Here is an 18,447-nt window from a genome sequence, read left to right as displayed (position 1 = left end):
CCCCTTTTTATTAAATTTAATTTTTTTTTAAAATCAAAGGATGGTTTCGACACACATCATTTCAAATTAATTGGATAATCATTTTATAACTTTTTTTATATTTATATACTAATAAAAAAAAACAAAAGTGTTCTAACCCATAAACACAAACGAACCATGCGATTACATAAATATGCAAATAAAGTAATCATTCTTCCATCTTCATCTTCACATTTCATACATGCAATGTTTTATAACACATTAAGTAATTAACAAACTTTTAAACATCAAAAATTTCCAACCAAAGCCCTGCTCCACTCTTATATGAAATCAAAATTTTACCACATTCCTCAATCCTAATGCTTAATGACAACGTTTTAGATGTGAGCAATTTTGTGCCAATCTTCACCCCCATTTCTCTGTATCTTTTGCTCAACTGCGGACATCCATCAATTGTCAATTCTCTAAGGTTGGTGAGGCGGTCTATTCCCTCCGGTAGAGCTGACAAATTTCTGCAACCCACAATCTCAAGTTCATGAAGAGAAGTGAGATTCAGTAGCCATGCCGGTAGAACGGACAAATTTTCACAAAACATAATTTGTAATTGCTGCAAAGTGGAAGAAGATCCTTGAAGAAGCCATCGTGGCAAATCTGTTAAAGCAGGTAAATTAACGAGTGAGAGAGTTTTAAGGCTCAACTGAAGGTCTTTGTCTTCTTCCTCTTGTGGTTCCATTTTCAAATTCATTTGATGGCAAGAAACTATTTGAAGGTGTTCTAACTTGGTTAGGCATTTCAGGCTCCGGGGCAATGAGACAAGTTTATGACAAAAAATCAGAACAAGTGTCCGAAGTGACTTCAGATACTGCATTCCTTCAGGTAAACATTCTAATTCCATACAGGCATGCAATTCCAAGTATTGAAGATAAGTCCAACATCCTGCTCGTATTTCTTTCAAATGCTTAGCTTCAACGGTTATTACAAGATGTCTAAGCTCAATCAACCTTTGCACGCTGTCAGGCAACTGCTTCAAACCACTACCTGCCAAATTTAACGATTGCAAGCTGCGAAGCTTATAGAAAGAACTCGGAAGTTTCTGTATACCCATGCAATTGGCCAAGTCAAGGTCTCGTAAATGCTTTAAGGTACCAATGGAATTCGGTAAAGCCCTCAATGGTGACCTTAATGCTAATGCTCGTAGATACTTGAAATTGGAGACACAAAGATTTATAAGAGATTTATCAAAAATCTTTGATCTCAGCGAACTAGTTTGGACGATTACTGTTTGAACTTTTTCCAATTTCTCCAAAACACGCAGAACTTCAACCGACTTCTCATCACATAATAACAGATGTCGAACATTTTCATCAACCGTTTTTGTTTTGGAATTCACTGTTTTACACTCTTTTTGAGACACATCTAATACAAGATCATGTACCAGATCATGCATTTTGAAGGTAAAATACAAGCCAAAATCCCTCTCCTTTTGGATGAGGCACCTTAACAGTAATTCATTCAAATATCGTTTGCCAACATCCTCCCACTCTTGATTTTGCTTTGGATGCTCAAGGAGCCCATTTGCCATCCAAAGACGGATGACTTTGTCACTATAATAGATCTCATCCTTTTCGTACAAGGACAGAAAAGCAAGAGATCGTTGCAAATGAGATGGCAAATGATTGTAACTCAACTTCAACACTGGTAAAATATCGTTTTCATCTTGCTCAAGTCTCCATATTTCACTCTCTCTTATATAAATCCAATCAGATTCATCAGTTTTCTGAAACAGTAGGCTTCCCAATGTTCTTACCGCCAAAGGAACCCCTTTACATTTCTTCACAATATCCTGCCCGATTCTAATGAGATTTGGATAATGTCTCTCATCACCATCATTAAAAGCCCATTTTGTAAACAATGTCAAACAGTTTTCAAGAGAAAGACCCTTCGGTTCATAGGGGGGAATCGAGCTCATTATTGAAGCAACTTTCAAACTCCGAGTGGTGACAATGATTTTGTTTTGAGACAAGCCATCTTTTGATCTCAACAAATTTCTTAACTGAACCCACTTTGCTTGATTTTCATTCCACACATCATCCAGGACGAGCAAGAACTTCTTATCCTTCAAAAGGCTTGTCAAATGAGCTTGCAAGGCATTAAGTGGTAAATCATCACATTTTACTTTTTCATTTACAGACTGAATAATCAGCTTGAGCAATCTAGAAAGATCAAATTCCTCAGAAACACAGATCCATATCTTCAAAGGAAAAAGGGTAATAACTCGATCATCATTGTATACCAGTTGCGCGAGCGTGGTTTTCCCTAAACCCCCAAGTCCAACAATGGGAATGACAGGGACATTTCGATCCTTACATGGTTTCCTCAACATATTAATAATTTTCTCTTTATCCTCATCTCTACCAATAACATCAGAAGAATCCACAAAAGATATAGTCTCTCTGCGAAAAACATGTCGGTTGTCGCTACACTGTCTTAGATCAAAGCTGTTCCATTCAGTGGCAAGTTCGCCTAGCCTCCGATTGATGGCTTTGATTTTATGAGCCATTCTTAAAGAGAATGAAAGAGGCAAACAAGTACAACAGGAAGCTAAAAACCGCACCTTTGAGCTGTTGGTATTGAGATGATTGATGGCGTCCTGTTTGCAGAGAGTTTCACACTTGAAATCGTCAATAAGGTCCTCAGCATCGTAAAAGATGTCTCTGAGCTTCCACATACAGAGGCGCAGCTTTTCATTTTGGTGCTGTTGCCGCTCGGCATCCAAGAGCACAGCTTTAATGCTGATCATGGTGTCCTCCAGCTTTTTCAGATCGGTTTTGACATTAAACGCCAAGCGAACTTCGTCTACAGAGAGATGGACTAGTTTTTCCAGAACCCTTTCTGCAATATCGAACAGAAACGTTTCCGCCATAATTGAACTTAAAAGAGCAAAGAAAGAAGAATGGCAGTGAAGCCTTCAAGAATGATGTTTTCTTTGAGCAAATAATAAATGGAAGTTGGGTTTTGAGTGCATTCAAGAATGGAGTTATATTTTATTTGCATGTGTGATTAATTAGATACCCATTTATTTTATTTTAAATATTACATTTTAAAAATATTTTTAAAACCTATTTTAGAAATTTACATTTTTTCTAATTTAAAACCAAATAACAATGTATACTGTAAACTAAATAAATAAACTAAATAAATGGATAATAATGATGAATGGATATTATAATTTTACCTCGTCATTTATTAAATTAGTTTTCATCACTTTTTGATGTCATTGTTATTTGAATATGACTTATAATATTTTTAAAAATTATTATTTTAATACTGTATTATTTTCTAGACACTTCAAGCATGCCAATTTAATAATCTCCTTTTGTTGAATGTTATTTATAATGATAAATTTTAATTTGAATTGGTATATAACTATAACACTAATTAAATGATAATTGATTTAAAATAATATATTATTAATAATTAATATACTCAATTGTGTAATTCAAACCAATTAGAACCCCATTGCATGCCAATTTTGCTTTTTGTTTCTTTATATGTACCAAATATATATATAATTTTTAACATTGATTTAGAATTTAAGCTCTAATATTGTCTGCTTTTTAATGAATTGAATCCAAAAAAATAAATTCTTACACTTAAACTATATATATTATATATAAATAGCAGTATAGAAAGTTATCTAAAATTATTGTTCGATTACACTAGGCTACGTGTCTAAATAAGGCCACAACATGCGATGGTCTATACAAAATAAAAAGTAGAATTTAAATAGGATAAAAGTAAAAATAATAATAGTAAAAATAAGCAAAACAATTTTTAATTAAATAAATTAATATGATAAAATTCTAGCTTCAGAATTGATTTTTGCTCCAATTTCAAACCAATTCTTGATAGCAAGCCTTCTCCTTTGACTAATAAGCTAGTTATAGTGGTCGAGGGTGCCATCGACCACAAACCTTTTCATGTATAAATTAATTATAGGGACATCTAACAACTAAGCCTTACTAAAGGAGCAACCATGAAACATACTTTGGCACTTTTAACTCCATAGCCTTGCAAACTAGAAGGGCACAACTTTAACCAACAACTTCAACCACTTCAAATTTGATTATTATTTCCCTTGACAGAATCCAACCAACTACTTAATGTACATGTCCATGTGTTCTTCGGTAGATCAAATACGATAGACAATCAACTCGGTACTTCTAACAATATGCCTATCAACATCGAATCACCAAACTCTTTTGACTTGGTGTCAATATAGTGAGACGATGGAGTCTATCTCCTAAACCGGAAAAATAACAAATACTGGAACAAAAGTACGGCTATCTATGGGATTGTTTATCTAACTTAAAGCTAAGTGGAAAATTTAGTTACTTGTATTAAAGTAAAAATAAAAAAACAAAAGAAAGAAAAACAAAAGGGTAAATGACACAATAATTTTTGCTACTTATTTGTAATATTTTCAATATTTTTAAAGTCAAAGAAATATTTTTAAACATAATTCTTTAATAGTATTTAAACATAAAATATTTAAATTTTTTCTATATTATGTTATTACATTTTACCCATTTTAATTGTTTATATAAAATGTAAAAGGTTAATTTCATATTGTGAAACAAAGTGGACGAAACAAGCAATTACTATAACTATTCCATACCCAAGCGATTGAGATCATCGGTTCAAAAGAAATTAACACTTTGATTAACAAAATCAAACTAACCATTAGTTTAATTTGAAAAAAGAAATAAAGCAACTAATAATGGTGCTAAAAAAATTTTACTCACAAAATTGAAAATGTCAAAAAGAAATAGATATTTTTTATATAAGTTTTACGATCCACATTTGGAGTTCATAGTTACCTCTTCGAACAATGTTGTCTCCAATGTTTGAACATATATCTTCTCATCGATTAAAATATGTCAATTTTTAATTTAAATTAATTTAATCTAGTATATATAAGTGTCTGCTAATATAGCACATTTTCTCTGTCTGCTAATATATGACATTCTTCTTCTTTATCTAGAGTTTTTTTTTTTCATATTTTTACGAATTTTTAAGGTACTTTTTTAGGTGGAAACATGGAGGGAATTAGCGAATCTTAATATCACTGAGGAAGAAGAGGAGCCTTTGCAAGCCCAAGGGAACTTAGAAGTGATTAAGGAAGACTATAGTCTCTGCTTGGTTGGGTGCGTCTTAATAGACAATGTAGTTCACTTTCCGTCAATGAGAAACACATTGGTGGATTTATGACATCTATTGGGAGGAGTCTCCATTACAAATATTGGGGAAAAGAGAAGTCTCTTCCGATTTTACTATGATACAGATTTGAATAGGGTACTCGATGGCATGTCGTGGTTTTCTTACTAGACATCTAATCATCTTCCACAAATTAGAATCGGGAGAAGATCTATTACAAGTATTGGGTTCAAATTCATAACTTGCCAATGAGGTTTATGTCAAAGGAATGGCGCATCAATATGAGAACTTTATCATATAGTTCAATGAGTATGACACTACTTTGATCTCAAGGGGTGTCACATGGTTTATGCGAATAAAAGTAAAAATGAATATTCGGGTCCCATTGAAAAGAAATAAGCGAATAGCTTTGGATCATAATGACTGAAATTAACAGCAATGAATGGAATTAGATAAAAAAAAACATAAACACAATTAATTGAATGACTATTTTGTTACTTGGTGAAGAACACACAGTAAGGGTGGAGGTGTGAACCTTAACAAGTAGTGCATGTCATTATGAATTGCATCCCATGCCCCATTTAACGGGTTGGTTAAAAAGCCGAAAATTGGGGGAATATAATTGAACTTTAAGAGGCAATGAATGGGGAAAGGCAATGAAGCATCTCTTTTCTTTTGGTGGAAACTTTTGACTAATGAAAATAAATCCAAATTATTTAATATGTGAATTCATATATGCTGCTTAATATTTTATCTTTTATATTGGATACTGGGATTTTAACGTAGGCAAGTATTACTTGAATTCTCTTTTCTTTTTCAACATGTGATGATTTATACAAAAATAAAAGGAGGAATCTAAATATGATAAAAAAATAATAATAATAGTAATTGAAATCGAAATCGAAATAAAATAATAGTAAAAATAAGCACAACAAAATTTAATTGAATAAACGAACATGATGAAATTTTAGCTTTAGGTTTAGTTTTTGCTCCCATTTGAATAAATTTTCAATAGCAAGTCTTCTCCTTTGACCGATAAGCCAATTATAATGATGGAGGATGTCTTAGACCACTAATCCTTCCATGTGTAAATTAATTGGGAGAACATCTAACAACTAACCCTTATTGAATGAACAACCACAAAACACAAGTCCATGATTTAACTCTGATAACCTTGCGAAGTAGAAGGGCCCAACTTGAACCAACGGCCTCAACCGCTTCAAATGTGATTGCTATCTCCCTTAACGGAATCCAACAAACTATTTAATTGGACATGCCAATGTGTTCTTCAATAGACCAAATACGACAACCGATCAACTCAGTATTTCCAACTGTATGCCTATCAACACTGAATCAATAAACTTTTTTTGACTTGGTGCCAATACAACTTTGTGAGACAACGAAATCTATCTCCTAAACCAGAAAAGCAACAAATACCGGAATGAAGGTTTTGAAATGCGGGTTCAAATCTCATGACTATATATAGGATCAGCTTAAAGCTAAATGGATATTAAAATAACGGCGCATTTTTGCGAGTATTACGTGAAAATAACAAACAGGCATAGTAGTACACCTGATAATATATTTATCACATAAAATTTTAGAAATAATAAAATTTGTGAAAATAGAACGTTGATAATGGCAAGAAAAAGAGAGAAAAATAGAACATACCGATTTTACGTGAAAATTCTTTCGGAAAAAACTACGAAGGAGAGAGAAGAACGATTGACTAGGTCAAATTCGAATGACACAAGAGGAGTATAGACTGTATCTATTTATAGGTTTAGAAAACCTTATTCTAATCCACCTCTAATAGAAGTAATGCAGTAAAGTTGAAACACCTTATTCAAATCAATATCAAACAGAGAAAATAAACTTCTATACGGATTCCACTTGTGTAGCCCTCATAGATCCCCTATCTTACCACTTATATTTTATTTTAATAAGAATTTGAGTCACAACTCTAACAGAATTTAACTTAATAAATTTAATAATTTAAGTCAAGAACATAATTTTAAAATAGAAATAAAGAGATCAAGAATTATTAAATTAAAATACATGGGCTACGTCTATAACTAATGCATAGTTTAGAGATTAGTGGTAGAACTTGACCCTTTAAATTAAGAATGTAGCATAAGAATGAAATGGTAATATATATCTTAAATAATCAATATGTAGTAATAGAAATAATTAAATATAACATTTATAAAAATAAAATAATTTATTCCATTTATAAATCGTATAGAGAAATTTTAATACAGGAATTATTGTAAATTTTCAAGATGGTGATTTCGTTAATCGAAATATGATATGCATTTGAACATCTTTTCACTCAAGAGTTAATTTTGGTTCATGTCTAATATAAATATGTCAACTTCTCGCTGCCCAAAAGGAGTTTTTATTAGTTATCGAAACCGCCATCTCGCGATTTAACAACATTAAGTAAACTGAATGATAACGATGATTATGAAGACAATTAAGATAGTTAAAATAGCAGGTAAACGTACTTTTGTTTAAGCCACATTAAAGAAGAGTATTGAGGTTTACGAAATCTTTAGTATCCCTTAAACTTTGAAAGTACATTAATCTAAAAATATGGTTAGCCCTTTTCACTATTTAAAAAAATCTGTGGTATTCCTTGTTGTTTCATTTCATCTATGGCATTTATTTGATTTAATGTCATTTTCATTTTTAATACTAATTTACGGGAAAAAGTATGGGAAACGGAGAAAAAAATTATACTAAAAATGTAATGACTCAAATTTTACGGTTATCGGGAAAGTAAATTTTCGGGTCTCCATTTCTAAAAAATGGATTCGTAAATATTTATTAAAAATATTTACGAAGTCAATTGAGTAGTTAATTAGACTTTAATTAAGTAAATTTAGCTTAATTAAGAGTAATTAGTGGAAATGATTAAATTGAATTAAGTGTGAAAGTTTAATTATAGAATAAAGAAAAGTGAAGGGACTAAATGAGAAATAAGCCAAAAAGGGTGACAAATGTATGGTTAAAATAAGTTAAATGTGTACAAATATAAATGGTACACATGTATTATAAATGTGTATTTACTTATTATATAAGTAAAATAATATTAATATAAATAATAATTAAAGTATATTATATGAATATTATTTTATATTAATTAATTAAATAAATAAAAGTTATGACAAGTGTAAGGTGATAAATGAATATATGTGTATTAATAAATATACACATGTATAAATAATAAATATTATAATAGTTTAATAATAAAATAAAGAAATGAAATAAAGAAATAAAAGAAATGAAAAAGAAAAACAAAGCAAACGAAACAAAGAAGAACAGGGGAGAAAAAAGGAAAGAAAGAAAGAAATGGAGAAAAGGGAAAATCAAGGTTTTGAAGCTTTAAACTTTAATAGTCAATGGTACCGAAATCTCATTAAGAAAGGACAAGACAAAGTCAACGGAGTTAGCTCGAAAATTACGGTTTGTATTTCTATAACCGAACTTAATATTTAATTATTGAATTTATTATTTATTATGTATGGTAGGTGCATTGATTAAATTATTTGAAATAAAATGAATATTGATTGAAATTGAAGGGTGAATTTAATTAATAATTGTTGTATTTTAATTGAATGTTATGGTAAATAATTAAAGTATGAATTATTGGTATTGAATTGTATCTTGATTAGAAAGTGGAAAAGTGAATTTGAATTGAATCAAATTGAATTGAATTGAATGGAATGGAATTATGATTAATTGAAATGTGTATTGGTTGGATATTGAAATATGAGAAATTGTGATTGAATTGAAAGCGAATTTGAAATAGAAAATGATTTGAATACCTTATTAACTAGTCGGACTAAGTCGGATATAGTTGGCATGCCATAGGATTTGAAGTGTTCAGCAATCGAGTGCCATCTTGGTGTGTTTGGTTGGAATCAGTATATCCGCCAAAGTTCGAGTCTTGTTAATAGGGTAAATATGAATATTAAGTAAAATTGGGATAAGAATTAAATTTCCTATTAACTTGTCGGGCTAGTCGGATATAATTGGCATGCCATAGGATTGGAAGAGTACGAGATTTATCGACTTTACCAATCGGGCACTTTATGCGCCGTATTTTAGGCACTTATGTTCTAGTTATTGTATACGCCATCGCAATCATATTACCGATTCGCACTTTGTGTGTCGAATATTATTCTTACTACTATTACCGATTCAGCACTTTGTGTGTCGAATATTGTTCTTTATTACCGTTACCGATTCGGCACTTTGTGTGTCGAATATTATTATCATTATCGTTATCGATTCAGCACTTTGTGTATTGAATCTTATTCATTTACTATTCAATTTGTTCGATGAGGTACTCGTGTACCGCATCTTTGCTCTTTATTCTTTGTTACGACTTGACCGATGAGGCACTATGTGCCATCTTGGTGTGTTGGTTGGATCCGTGTATCCGTCGAGTCCGAGTCATGTTAATAGGGTAAATAAAGGTATAAAATAACCGATTATTCTTGAATAATTGATATTACGGGATAATTGATCATTCTTGGATATTAGATTCTTGAATAATCGAATATTCTTGAATAATTGATTATTCTTGAATAACGATTGTCACTGAATGAATGACTGCTACTGAATAACTTAATAGTTACTGAATATCTAATTTTACTGAATAATTGACTGTTACTGGATAACCGATCAATTGATCGATACTGAATAACTGGTTATTATTGAATAATTGGTTGTTACCGAATAATCGATATTCTTGAATAAATAATTATTCTGAGTGTTAATGAACATTACTGATTGATTAATTGCTATTGAAAAATAATAAATGATTTGAAATTTAAAGTAGACCAAAACATTGGTTGGAAAGTGAATGTTTGAATTCTCATTGAGTTTGAATAGTTCAATATATATAAATTAATATGTTTTATAATTGTTTAAGTGTTCAGATTATAGAAATACCACTGAGTGTATACTCAGCATACGGTTTGTTTTCGTATGCAGGTTAAGTTAAGGCTAGACTGTTGAGTCAGCATCCCAGGCCGATCCCGAATTCAATGAGGTAAAGTATGTTGAGTATTGGTAATGGCATGTACCTAGGATGTTTAATGAGAGTCATTTAGGTTGTAAAAGTATTGATGAAATAAGTAAATTATGGTTGGCAACGGTATATAGTATGAATTTTGAAATTTATAAAAAAAAAAATTCGTATTGATTCTAAATTAGTTCCAAATTGAATTTACTGTTCATATTGGACCGCGAGGGCCCATCAAAGGGACGACATCTTAAAACTAGGATGAGTGTGAATATTTATTTTAATTAATGACAGGAATTAGACTGTACTGACTGGTAATGTCTCGTAACCCTGTTTCGGCGACGGTATAGGGTTAGGGAACGTTACAAAAAATAACCTTATACTATAGTGTCATGATGGAAGATATATTTTTAGCTTCAAAATATTTGGGTTTACAATTTTGTCCACAAAAAGCAACCCATAGGTTGAAAGTGGTTTGAACATTTATATCTCAAGATCAATTCCATTACATAACTAATGTGTGATCCATGACTCTTCTATAAAATCATGACACATAATGTATTTGAATATTTATTGGATGTTATCGAATACCTAAAGAAAAATGAAGGGTAAGAGTAACATTTTTCACATTCCCTACTTTTTTCATCTCTCTCTTAGAGAAATTAAATGGTGAAGGTTTTATATAATGAATAAAGAAAGGAGAAATTGTTAAAAGGTTAGAAGTGTAGGGATAGGGGTTCTACTACAGAATTAGCACACTCTTTTGAATATCACAAATGTTTCTCATTGTGTGTGTGTGTGATTGGTTTTGGTAGGCAAATGGCTCTCATGTTTTGATCCAACAAAAACTAACTCACCAGTTACCACCTTCATTCCATCGGAGAAAAAGTTAAAAAGCATATTGCTTGAAATGGAAATTTCATTTGCGTTTGCCGGGAGTCGAACCTGGGTCTATTGCTTGGAAGGCAATTTTCCTAACCGTTGGACTACAAACGCATGATGCTGGATGTGACAATTAATTTTACATATCAAATATATTAATAGGCTTTCTATTTCCCGCATAATATATTGGTAAAAATTTCACTACAGTCCCTCTCAATTTTGATACTGAGAAAATTGGTCATTCTAAAAAAATTGAGCAATTTAATCCCTATTAATTTTAAAAGCGAATAACTAATAACAATTAATCACGTCAAAATATTTTCTATCAATTATATATATATTTGATTGATTAGTGTTGTTATACCCCCTACTCGGCGCAAAACATGGTATCACAAGAAGGTATCTAAGAGTAGGGGTGTTCTAACGGTTAACCGAATCAAAATAGTTTTAACCGAACTTTTTAATCCTTTAACCGTTAACTGAATCAAAACTTTTTCAAAAAAAATAACCGAACCAAAATATTTTGGTTAATTCGGTTACCGAATTAACCAAAATTTATATGTTTTGTTTTGTTTTTGTTAAAATAAATACAAAACATATAAAAATTGATAATGTTCATTTGACCTAATTAAGTGAATTAGTAATAGCTTAATACATATAATATATAATATTATTGATTAAGTTCGGTTGATTCGGTTAATTACTCGATTTCGATCCGAATTAACTGTTAATCGAAATCCCAAAAAACCTTTAATCGACTTCCGATCGAACTAGATCGGTTCACCGATTAATTAACGAATTAGATCGATTCAGTCAATTAATTTAGTTTTAACCAAGTTTGAATACCTCTACTTAAGAGACATCTGAATGCAACCCAAGTTATTCAAAAAGTGCATTTTATTGATTTTTATAAATTTTAATATTTTTAATATTTAATTATTTACATATTTTAGTCTTTTAATTTTTTTTAGTTTTACACTCATATAAAATGAATCGGACAAAACATTTGTCCGATTTATTCTAAATATATATATTTTTATTAATTTAAAATATATTTTTAAATTTTATCATTAACAGTCAAATTAATTAATTAACTATTTTCATTTCTAATTAATTATTTTTCTTTTCATTAAGGTAAATTTCTTTATAAACTTAATTGATTTTTATTTTTTTTAAGAAGGATTTTTGATATTAAGCCTAAATTATATAAACTAAATAATATGTTAATATGTTTGATTTTATTTGGTTAATGATAAATTATAGCTTTAACTAATTTCAGCATTATTTATTGAAAAAAGATTAATTATAAAAGAACTTGGATTAAAGAAAAAAAGTAGAATAAAATATAATTTTTAAATACTTGACGTCGTAATGGAGATGAGCATTTTGAAGCTAATAATTAGTATTCATTTTGTATTTATTTTATAATATTATGATAATGTTTTACATATTAATATTTCATATTTAACAGCTCAATAAAATAAAATCTAAATCTAAATCTAAATTCAATCATCGAAATCCATCATTCTCGTCGTCATCCTCCACTTGATTTCTTCTTTAATCATTTTTAAACCTAATTATTTTTTCACTCTAATCTATGGACAAATCTAATCATTTTCAATCAATATTGTACTTCTAATGCAATTAATTACTTTAGAATGACAAATTACTTAAATAATAACAATAAATTGAAGAATTGTATAAAACTGTAATATTAATTAGAAAAATAGTATAAAGTAAACATTAAATCTGAAAACATACAATTATAAAATGAAATTTTGTATGAGACAATAATAAGAGAAAACGAATAAGGGGAGTTTAAAATAAATTTAGTATAATATGTATTATAAACTAAATCAATGTGTGATGATGATAATAAATGAATATTATAATTTTACCCCATCATTTATTAAAATGGTCTTTCTATCACTTTCTGGTGCCATTGTTATTTGACTCTGAATTGTAATTTTCTCTTTGAAGTGTTATTGCTTTAGTACTCTATTATTTTTGAGACACTTATCTATTGTTTTATAGAAGATTTTATCTAATATTTTTAATTGCATAGTTTAAATCAATAAAACTCTTATCACTTTAAAAAATTATTTATTTAATGCCAGTTTAGTAATTAAATGAACATTAAAAGGTATTTTCGTCAATACAATTTTTTATATATATATATATATATATTAATACTGAGCTAAAAATAAAAACAATTTATTCCAAATAAACTAACAAAATTATGTTCTATCTTAAAAAAAAACCAATGCCACTGTGGAAACTTTCATAGTATTTAAAAAAAAAAGAGTGCATTTAAATTTTTTTCATTTCATTCTCAATTATAAAGAAAATATAATTTTGTTACAGATTTCGTTCTTAATAACAACCTTTTGGATGTGAGCAAATTTGTGCCAATCTTTACCCGCATTTTCTCTGTATCTTTTGCTCAACTCCGGACATCCGTGAATTGTCAATTCTGTAAGGTTGGTGAGGCGTTCTATTCCCTCCAGTTGAGCTGACAATTTTATGCAACCCACAATCTCAAGTTTATGAAGAGAAGTGAGATTCAGTAGCCGTGCTGGTAGAACGGACAAGTTGGGACACCAACAAATTTGTAATTGCTGCAAAGTGGAAGAAGATCCTTGAAGAAGCAACCGTGGCAAATCTCTCAAGGCATTTAACTCCAAGAGTGAGAAAGTTTTAAGGCTCAACTGAAGGTCTTTGTCTTCTTCCTCTTCTACTTCCATTTCTAAATTGATTTTCTGGCAATACTTTATTTCAAGGTGTTCTAACTTGGTTAGGAATTTCAGGCTCCGTGGCAATGAGACAAGTTTATGACAAAAAACCAGAACAAGTGTCCGAAGTGACTTCAGATACTGCATTCCTTCTGGTAAACATTCCAATTCCTTACACCAACCCAATCTCAAGTATTGAAGAGAAGTCCAACATCCTGCTCTTATTTCTTTCAAATGCTTAGCTTCAACGGTCATTTCTAGATGTCTAAGCTCAATCAACCTTTGCACGCTGTCAGGCAACAGCTTCAAACCACTACCTTCCAAATTTAACGATTGCAAGCTGCGAAGCTTATCGAAAGAACTCGGAAGTTTCTGTATACCCCCACAATGGGCCAAGTCAAGGTCTCGTAAATGCTTCAAGGTACCAATGCAATTCGGTAAAGCCCTCAATGGTGACCTTCTTAATGCTAATGCTCGTAGATACTTGAAATTGGAGACACACAGATTTATAAGTGATTCATTAATAGATGCCTTTGAAACATCTTGGATGATTAGTGTTCGAACATTTTTCATTTCCTCCAAAACACGTGGAACTTCAACCAACTTCTGTTCACATAATAATAAATGTCGAACATTTTCATCAACCGTCTCTGTTTTAGAATTCACTGTTTTACACTCTTTTTGAGACACATCTAATGCAAGATCATGTACCAAATCATGCATTTTGAAGTTAAAATACAAGCCAAAATCATACTCCATTTGGATGAGACACCTTGAAAGTAATTCATTCAAATATCGTTTGCCAACATCCTCCCACTCTTGATTTTGCTTTGGATGCTCAAGGAGTCCATTTGCCATCCAAAGACGGATGACTCTATCACTATAATAGATCTCATCCTTTTTGTACAAGGACAAAAATGCAAAACATCGTTGCAAATGAGATGGCAAATGATTGTAACTCATCTTCAATACTGGTAAAATATCGTTTTCATGTTGCTCAAGTCTCCATATTTCACTCTCCCTTATATAGATCCAATCAGATTCATCCGTTTTCTGAAACAGTAGGCTTCCCAAAGTTCTTACTGCCAAAGGAACCCCTTTGCATTTTTTCACAATCTCCTCCCCGATTCTAATGAGATTTGGATAATGTCTCTCATCACCATCATTAAAAGCCCATTTTGTAAATAAAGTCAAACAGTCTTCAAGAGGGAGACCTTCCAATATATAAGGGGGAATTGAACTCATTATCGAGGCCACCTTCAAACTCCGAGTGGTGACAATAATTTTGCTCGGAGAAAATCCATTCGTCGATCTCAAAAAATTTCTTAACTCAACCCATTTTGCTTGATTTTCATTCCATACATCATCCAGGACGATCAAGAACTTCTTATCATTCAAAAGGCTTCTCAAACGAGCTTGCAAGGCATCAAGTGTTGAATCATCACATCTTTCTCCTTTATTTACAGATTGAATAATCAGCTTGAGCAATCTAGAAAGATCAAATTCCTCAGAAACACAGATCCATATCTTCAAAGGAAAAAGGCTAGTAACTCGATCATCATTGTATACAAATTGCGCCAGCGTGGTTTTTCCTAAACCCCCAATTCCAACAACGGGAATGACAGGCACATTTCGATCCTCACTTGGTTTCATCAACATACTAATAATGTTCTCTTTATCCTCATCTCTACCAATAACATCAGAAGAATCCACAAAAGAGATGGTCTCTCTGCAAAAAACATGTCTGCTGTCGTTACACTGTCTTAGACCAAAGCTGTTCCACTCAGTGGCAAGTTCGCCTAGTCTCCCATTGATGTCTTTGATTTTATGAGCTATTTTTAAATAGAATGAAAAAGGCAAACGAAAGGAACCTAAAACTCGCACCTTTAAGTTGTTGATGTTGGGATGATTGATGGCGTCCTGTTTGCGGAGAGCTTCACACTTGAAATCGTCAATAAGGTCCTCAGCATCGTAAAAGATGTCTCTGAGCTTCCACATACAGAGGCGCAGCTTTTCATTTTGGTGCTGTTGCCGCTCGGCATCCAAGAGCACAGCTTTAATGCTGATCATGATATCCTCCAGCTTTTTCAGATCGGTTTTGACATTAAACGCCAAGCGAACTTCGTCTACAGAGAGATGGCCAATTTTGGCGAGAACCCTTTCTGCAATATCGAACAGAAACGTTTCCGCCATAATTGAAGTCTAAGAGCAAAACTTGAATGATTGAGGCACTCAATAATGATTTTATTTCTTCTTTTCTTATCGAAGTAGCCATTCATTAAATTTTGTGGTTGTGGTTCAGCCAAATATCTGCTTTTGATAGTTGACAAGGCTGGAACTTAACTACGCTGTGTTGATAAATTAAAAATAATAATAAACTATGAAAATAAATATTTTTATTTGACATAAGCTACATTTTAATCATTTATGTTTAAAATATTATATTTTAATTACTTATATTATTGTTTTATCAAGAAAATAATCACTTTGCCTTTGGCATTTAAAATCTATTTTAATTGTCATATTAGACGTCGTTTGGGAAATAATAGATCTTAACGGTAGAATGATCCTTTCATAAAAATGATAACGTAAGTAATTAAAACTTAATATTTCAAATAAAAGTTACTAAAATGTATTTTAGGCACACAAAATGACTATTTTAATGGTTTACCCATTATAAAGTATACTGAATTAAAATATTATTTAAATGAAATTCATAAATTATATATGGTAATATAATTTAAAGATTTGTTTTGGATTGAGAAGGGTTTTTAGGTTAAATGGGGGAATGTTTGAAAAATAAAATTTAAGCCTCTTTTTGAAACGTTTTAGGAATAAAGTAAATAAATACAAGTCTTCTTTTACTAAAATAAATGGTTTGGCTTTAATGGGTCTAAGAAGTATTTTAATTAAGGTTCATATATGACTAAATTTATTATAAGTATTTTAAGAGCAAGCTTTCTCCTTTGATTGATAAGTCAATTATAATAATTGAAAATATCTTGGACCATTAAACTTTTTGTGTAAATTTATTACAAGAACATCCAACAATTAACTTTTATTGAATGAATAACTATGGAATACGAGTCCACGATTTAATTCCGATAACCTTGCGAATCAGAAGGACCTAACTTGAACCAATGGCCTCAACCGTTTCAAAATTGATTGCTATTTCCTCCTAACAGAATCCAACTAACTATTTAATTGGACATGCCAATGTGTTCTTCAGTAGATTGAATACAATAGATGATCAACTCGGTATTTCCAACTGTATGCCTATCAATACTAAATCAACAAACTCTTTTTAACTTGATACCAATATAACTTCGTGAGATGACGAAATCTATTTCCTAAACAGAAAAAACAATAAATACTAGAATGAATGTTTTGAAATACGGGTTCAGATCTAACCACTATTTATAAGGATATTTATCAGCTTACAACAAAATGCTAAATGGTGCAATAATACACAAGTAAAGAAAAGAGTTAAAACAGAATTGAGAACAGAGAAGGAAGTTCAATTCCCCGTTCCATTCTCCCTTCTTGTACCTTGCCTAAAACCCTAATTCTACTTATACTCATCAATCTAATATTGAAGAGTTATTAAAAAATATAATAAAATTCAAAGTATTTATTTTACAAATAAATCCAAAAATGAAAGTTCTTAAAATAAATTATTATCCATCGACCGTTCTTAAAATTAAGCGTGATAAACATGTTAATTGGATGTATTATTCACTTTTCATTCCAAGTTTAATATTATTTATCATTTATTATTTTATAAACTTTTAAGAATATTATATTAAATTAAAATAAACAGTAAATCAAGTAATTTATGTAGAATTACTGATGTAGAAGTAATTTAAAGAGTATTAAACAATTTTCAAATTATATAGTTAATCATATAATTATTGATCCAAATGAAATGAACTGTGTAAATGTAATAGAATTAATTTTATTATTAATCATATAATCATCAATTATACGAGCTTAATCAAATGAATTATAATCAATCAAACATCTAATGATCCAATTGAATTGTTTATGTATGAGAGTAATGACATGGTGTACATTTGCATTTACTTAATTATGAACGTAATAGAATGAATTATACATCGACCAACTAATCGTTGATATAATTAAATTGAACTATGTATAATATAATCAAATGGATTCTATTATTACTCATACAATCATTAATTACATGAACTTAAATTATATAATTAATCCTACATTTAATGATCCAATTGAATACTTTGCATACAAGTGTAATGACATTATCCACGTACATATTTTCTTAATTATAAATATAATCAAATGAATTATATAATTAATCGTACAATTATTAATTCAATTGAATAAATCTGTATGAATGACATGATGATTAATTAGTTACAAAGACTTATCCGATGTAATGACATTTGATTCTTCAATACCAAATTATTTATATACTAATGACAAAAAAGAAAAAAAAGAAAGAGAAAAGTAAACAAACTCATAAAGAGAAAGAAAGGATGAGAAAACATAAATATGCATAAAGTTAAAAGTTCATACATATTGTAAGACACAAATTTTGCCCGGGACCCAATAAAACCAAACCCG

The 18,447-nt window shown here is 30.4% G+C and overlaps 2 protein-coding genes and 1 non-coding gene across 3 annotated transcripts; all 3 read right to left on the bottom strand.

Annotated features, from left to right (window-relative positions):
• Nucleotides 1–130: 130 nt before the first annotated feature.
• On the bottom strand, nucleotides 131–3,029 carry LOC108462449 (putative disease resistance protein RGA3). The gene has a single exon (XM_017762395.2). It carries the CDS (start codon nucleotides 2,900–2,902, stop codon nucleotides 260–262), a length of 2,643 nt encoding a protein of 880 aa, XP_017617884.1. The 5' UTR covers nucleotides 2,903–3,029; the 3' UTR covers nucleotides 131–259.
• An 8,126-nt stretch (nucleotides 3,030–11,155) lies between these two features.
• TRNAG-UCC (transfer RNA glycine (anticodon UCC)) lies at nucleotides 11,156–11,227 on the bottom strand. Its single transcript has one exon. It is a non-coding gene; the product is annotated as a tRNA-Gly (tRNA).
• Nucleotides 11,228–13,350: 2,123 nt separating this feature from the next.
• Nucleotides 13,351–16,180, bottom strand: LOC108461919 (putative disease resistance protein RGA4). Its single transcript, XM_017761902.2, has one exon. The coding sequence runs from the start codon at nucleotides 16,036–16,038 to the stop codon at nucleotides 13,450–13,452; it is 2,589 nt and encodes an 862-aa protein (XP_017617391.1). The 5' UTR covers nucleotides 16,039–16,180; the 3' UTR covers nucleotides 13,351–13,449.
• Between the last annotated feature and the right edge of the window lie 2,267 nt (nucleotides 16,181–18,447).

Source organism: Gossypium arboreum, chromosome 13 (assembly GCF_025698485.1).
Source record: "Gossypium arboreum isolate Shixiya-1 chromosome 13, ASM2569848v2, whole genome shotgun sequence".
Classification (NCBI taxonomy): Eukaryota; Viridiplantae; Streptophyta; class Magnoliopsida; order Malvales; family Malvaceae; genus Gossypium; species Gossypium arboreum.
The sequence above is the reverse complement of the archived record's forward strand: the minus strand, read 5'-3'. Positions and strand labels throughout refer to the sequence as shown.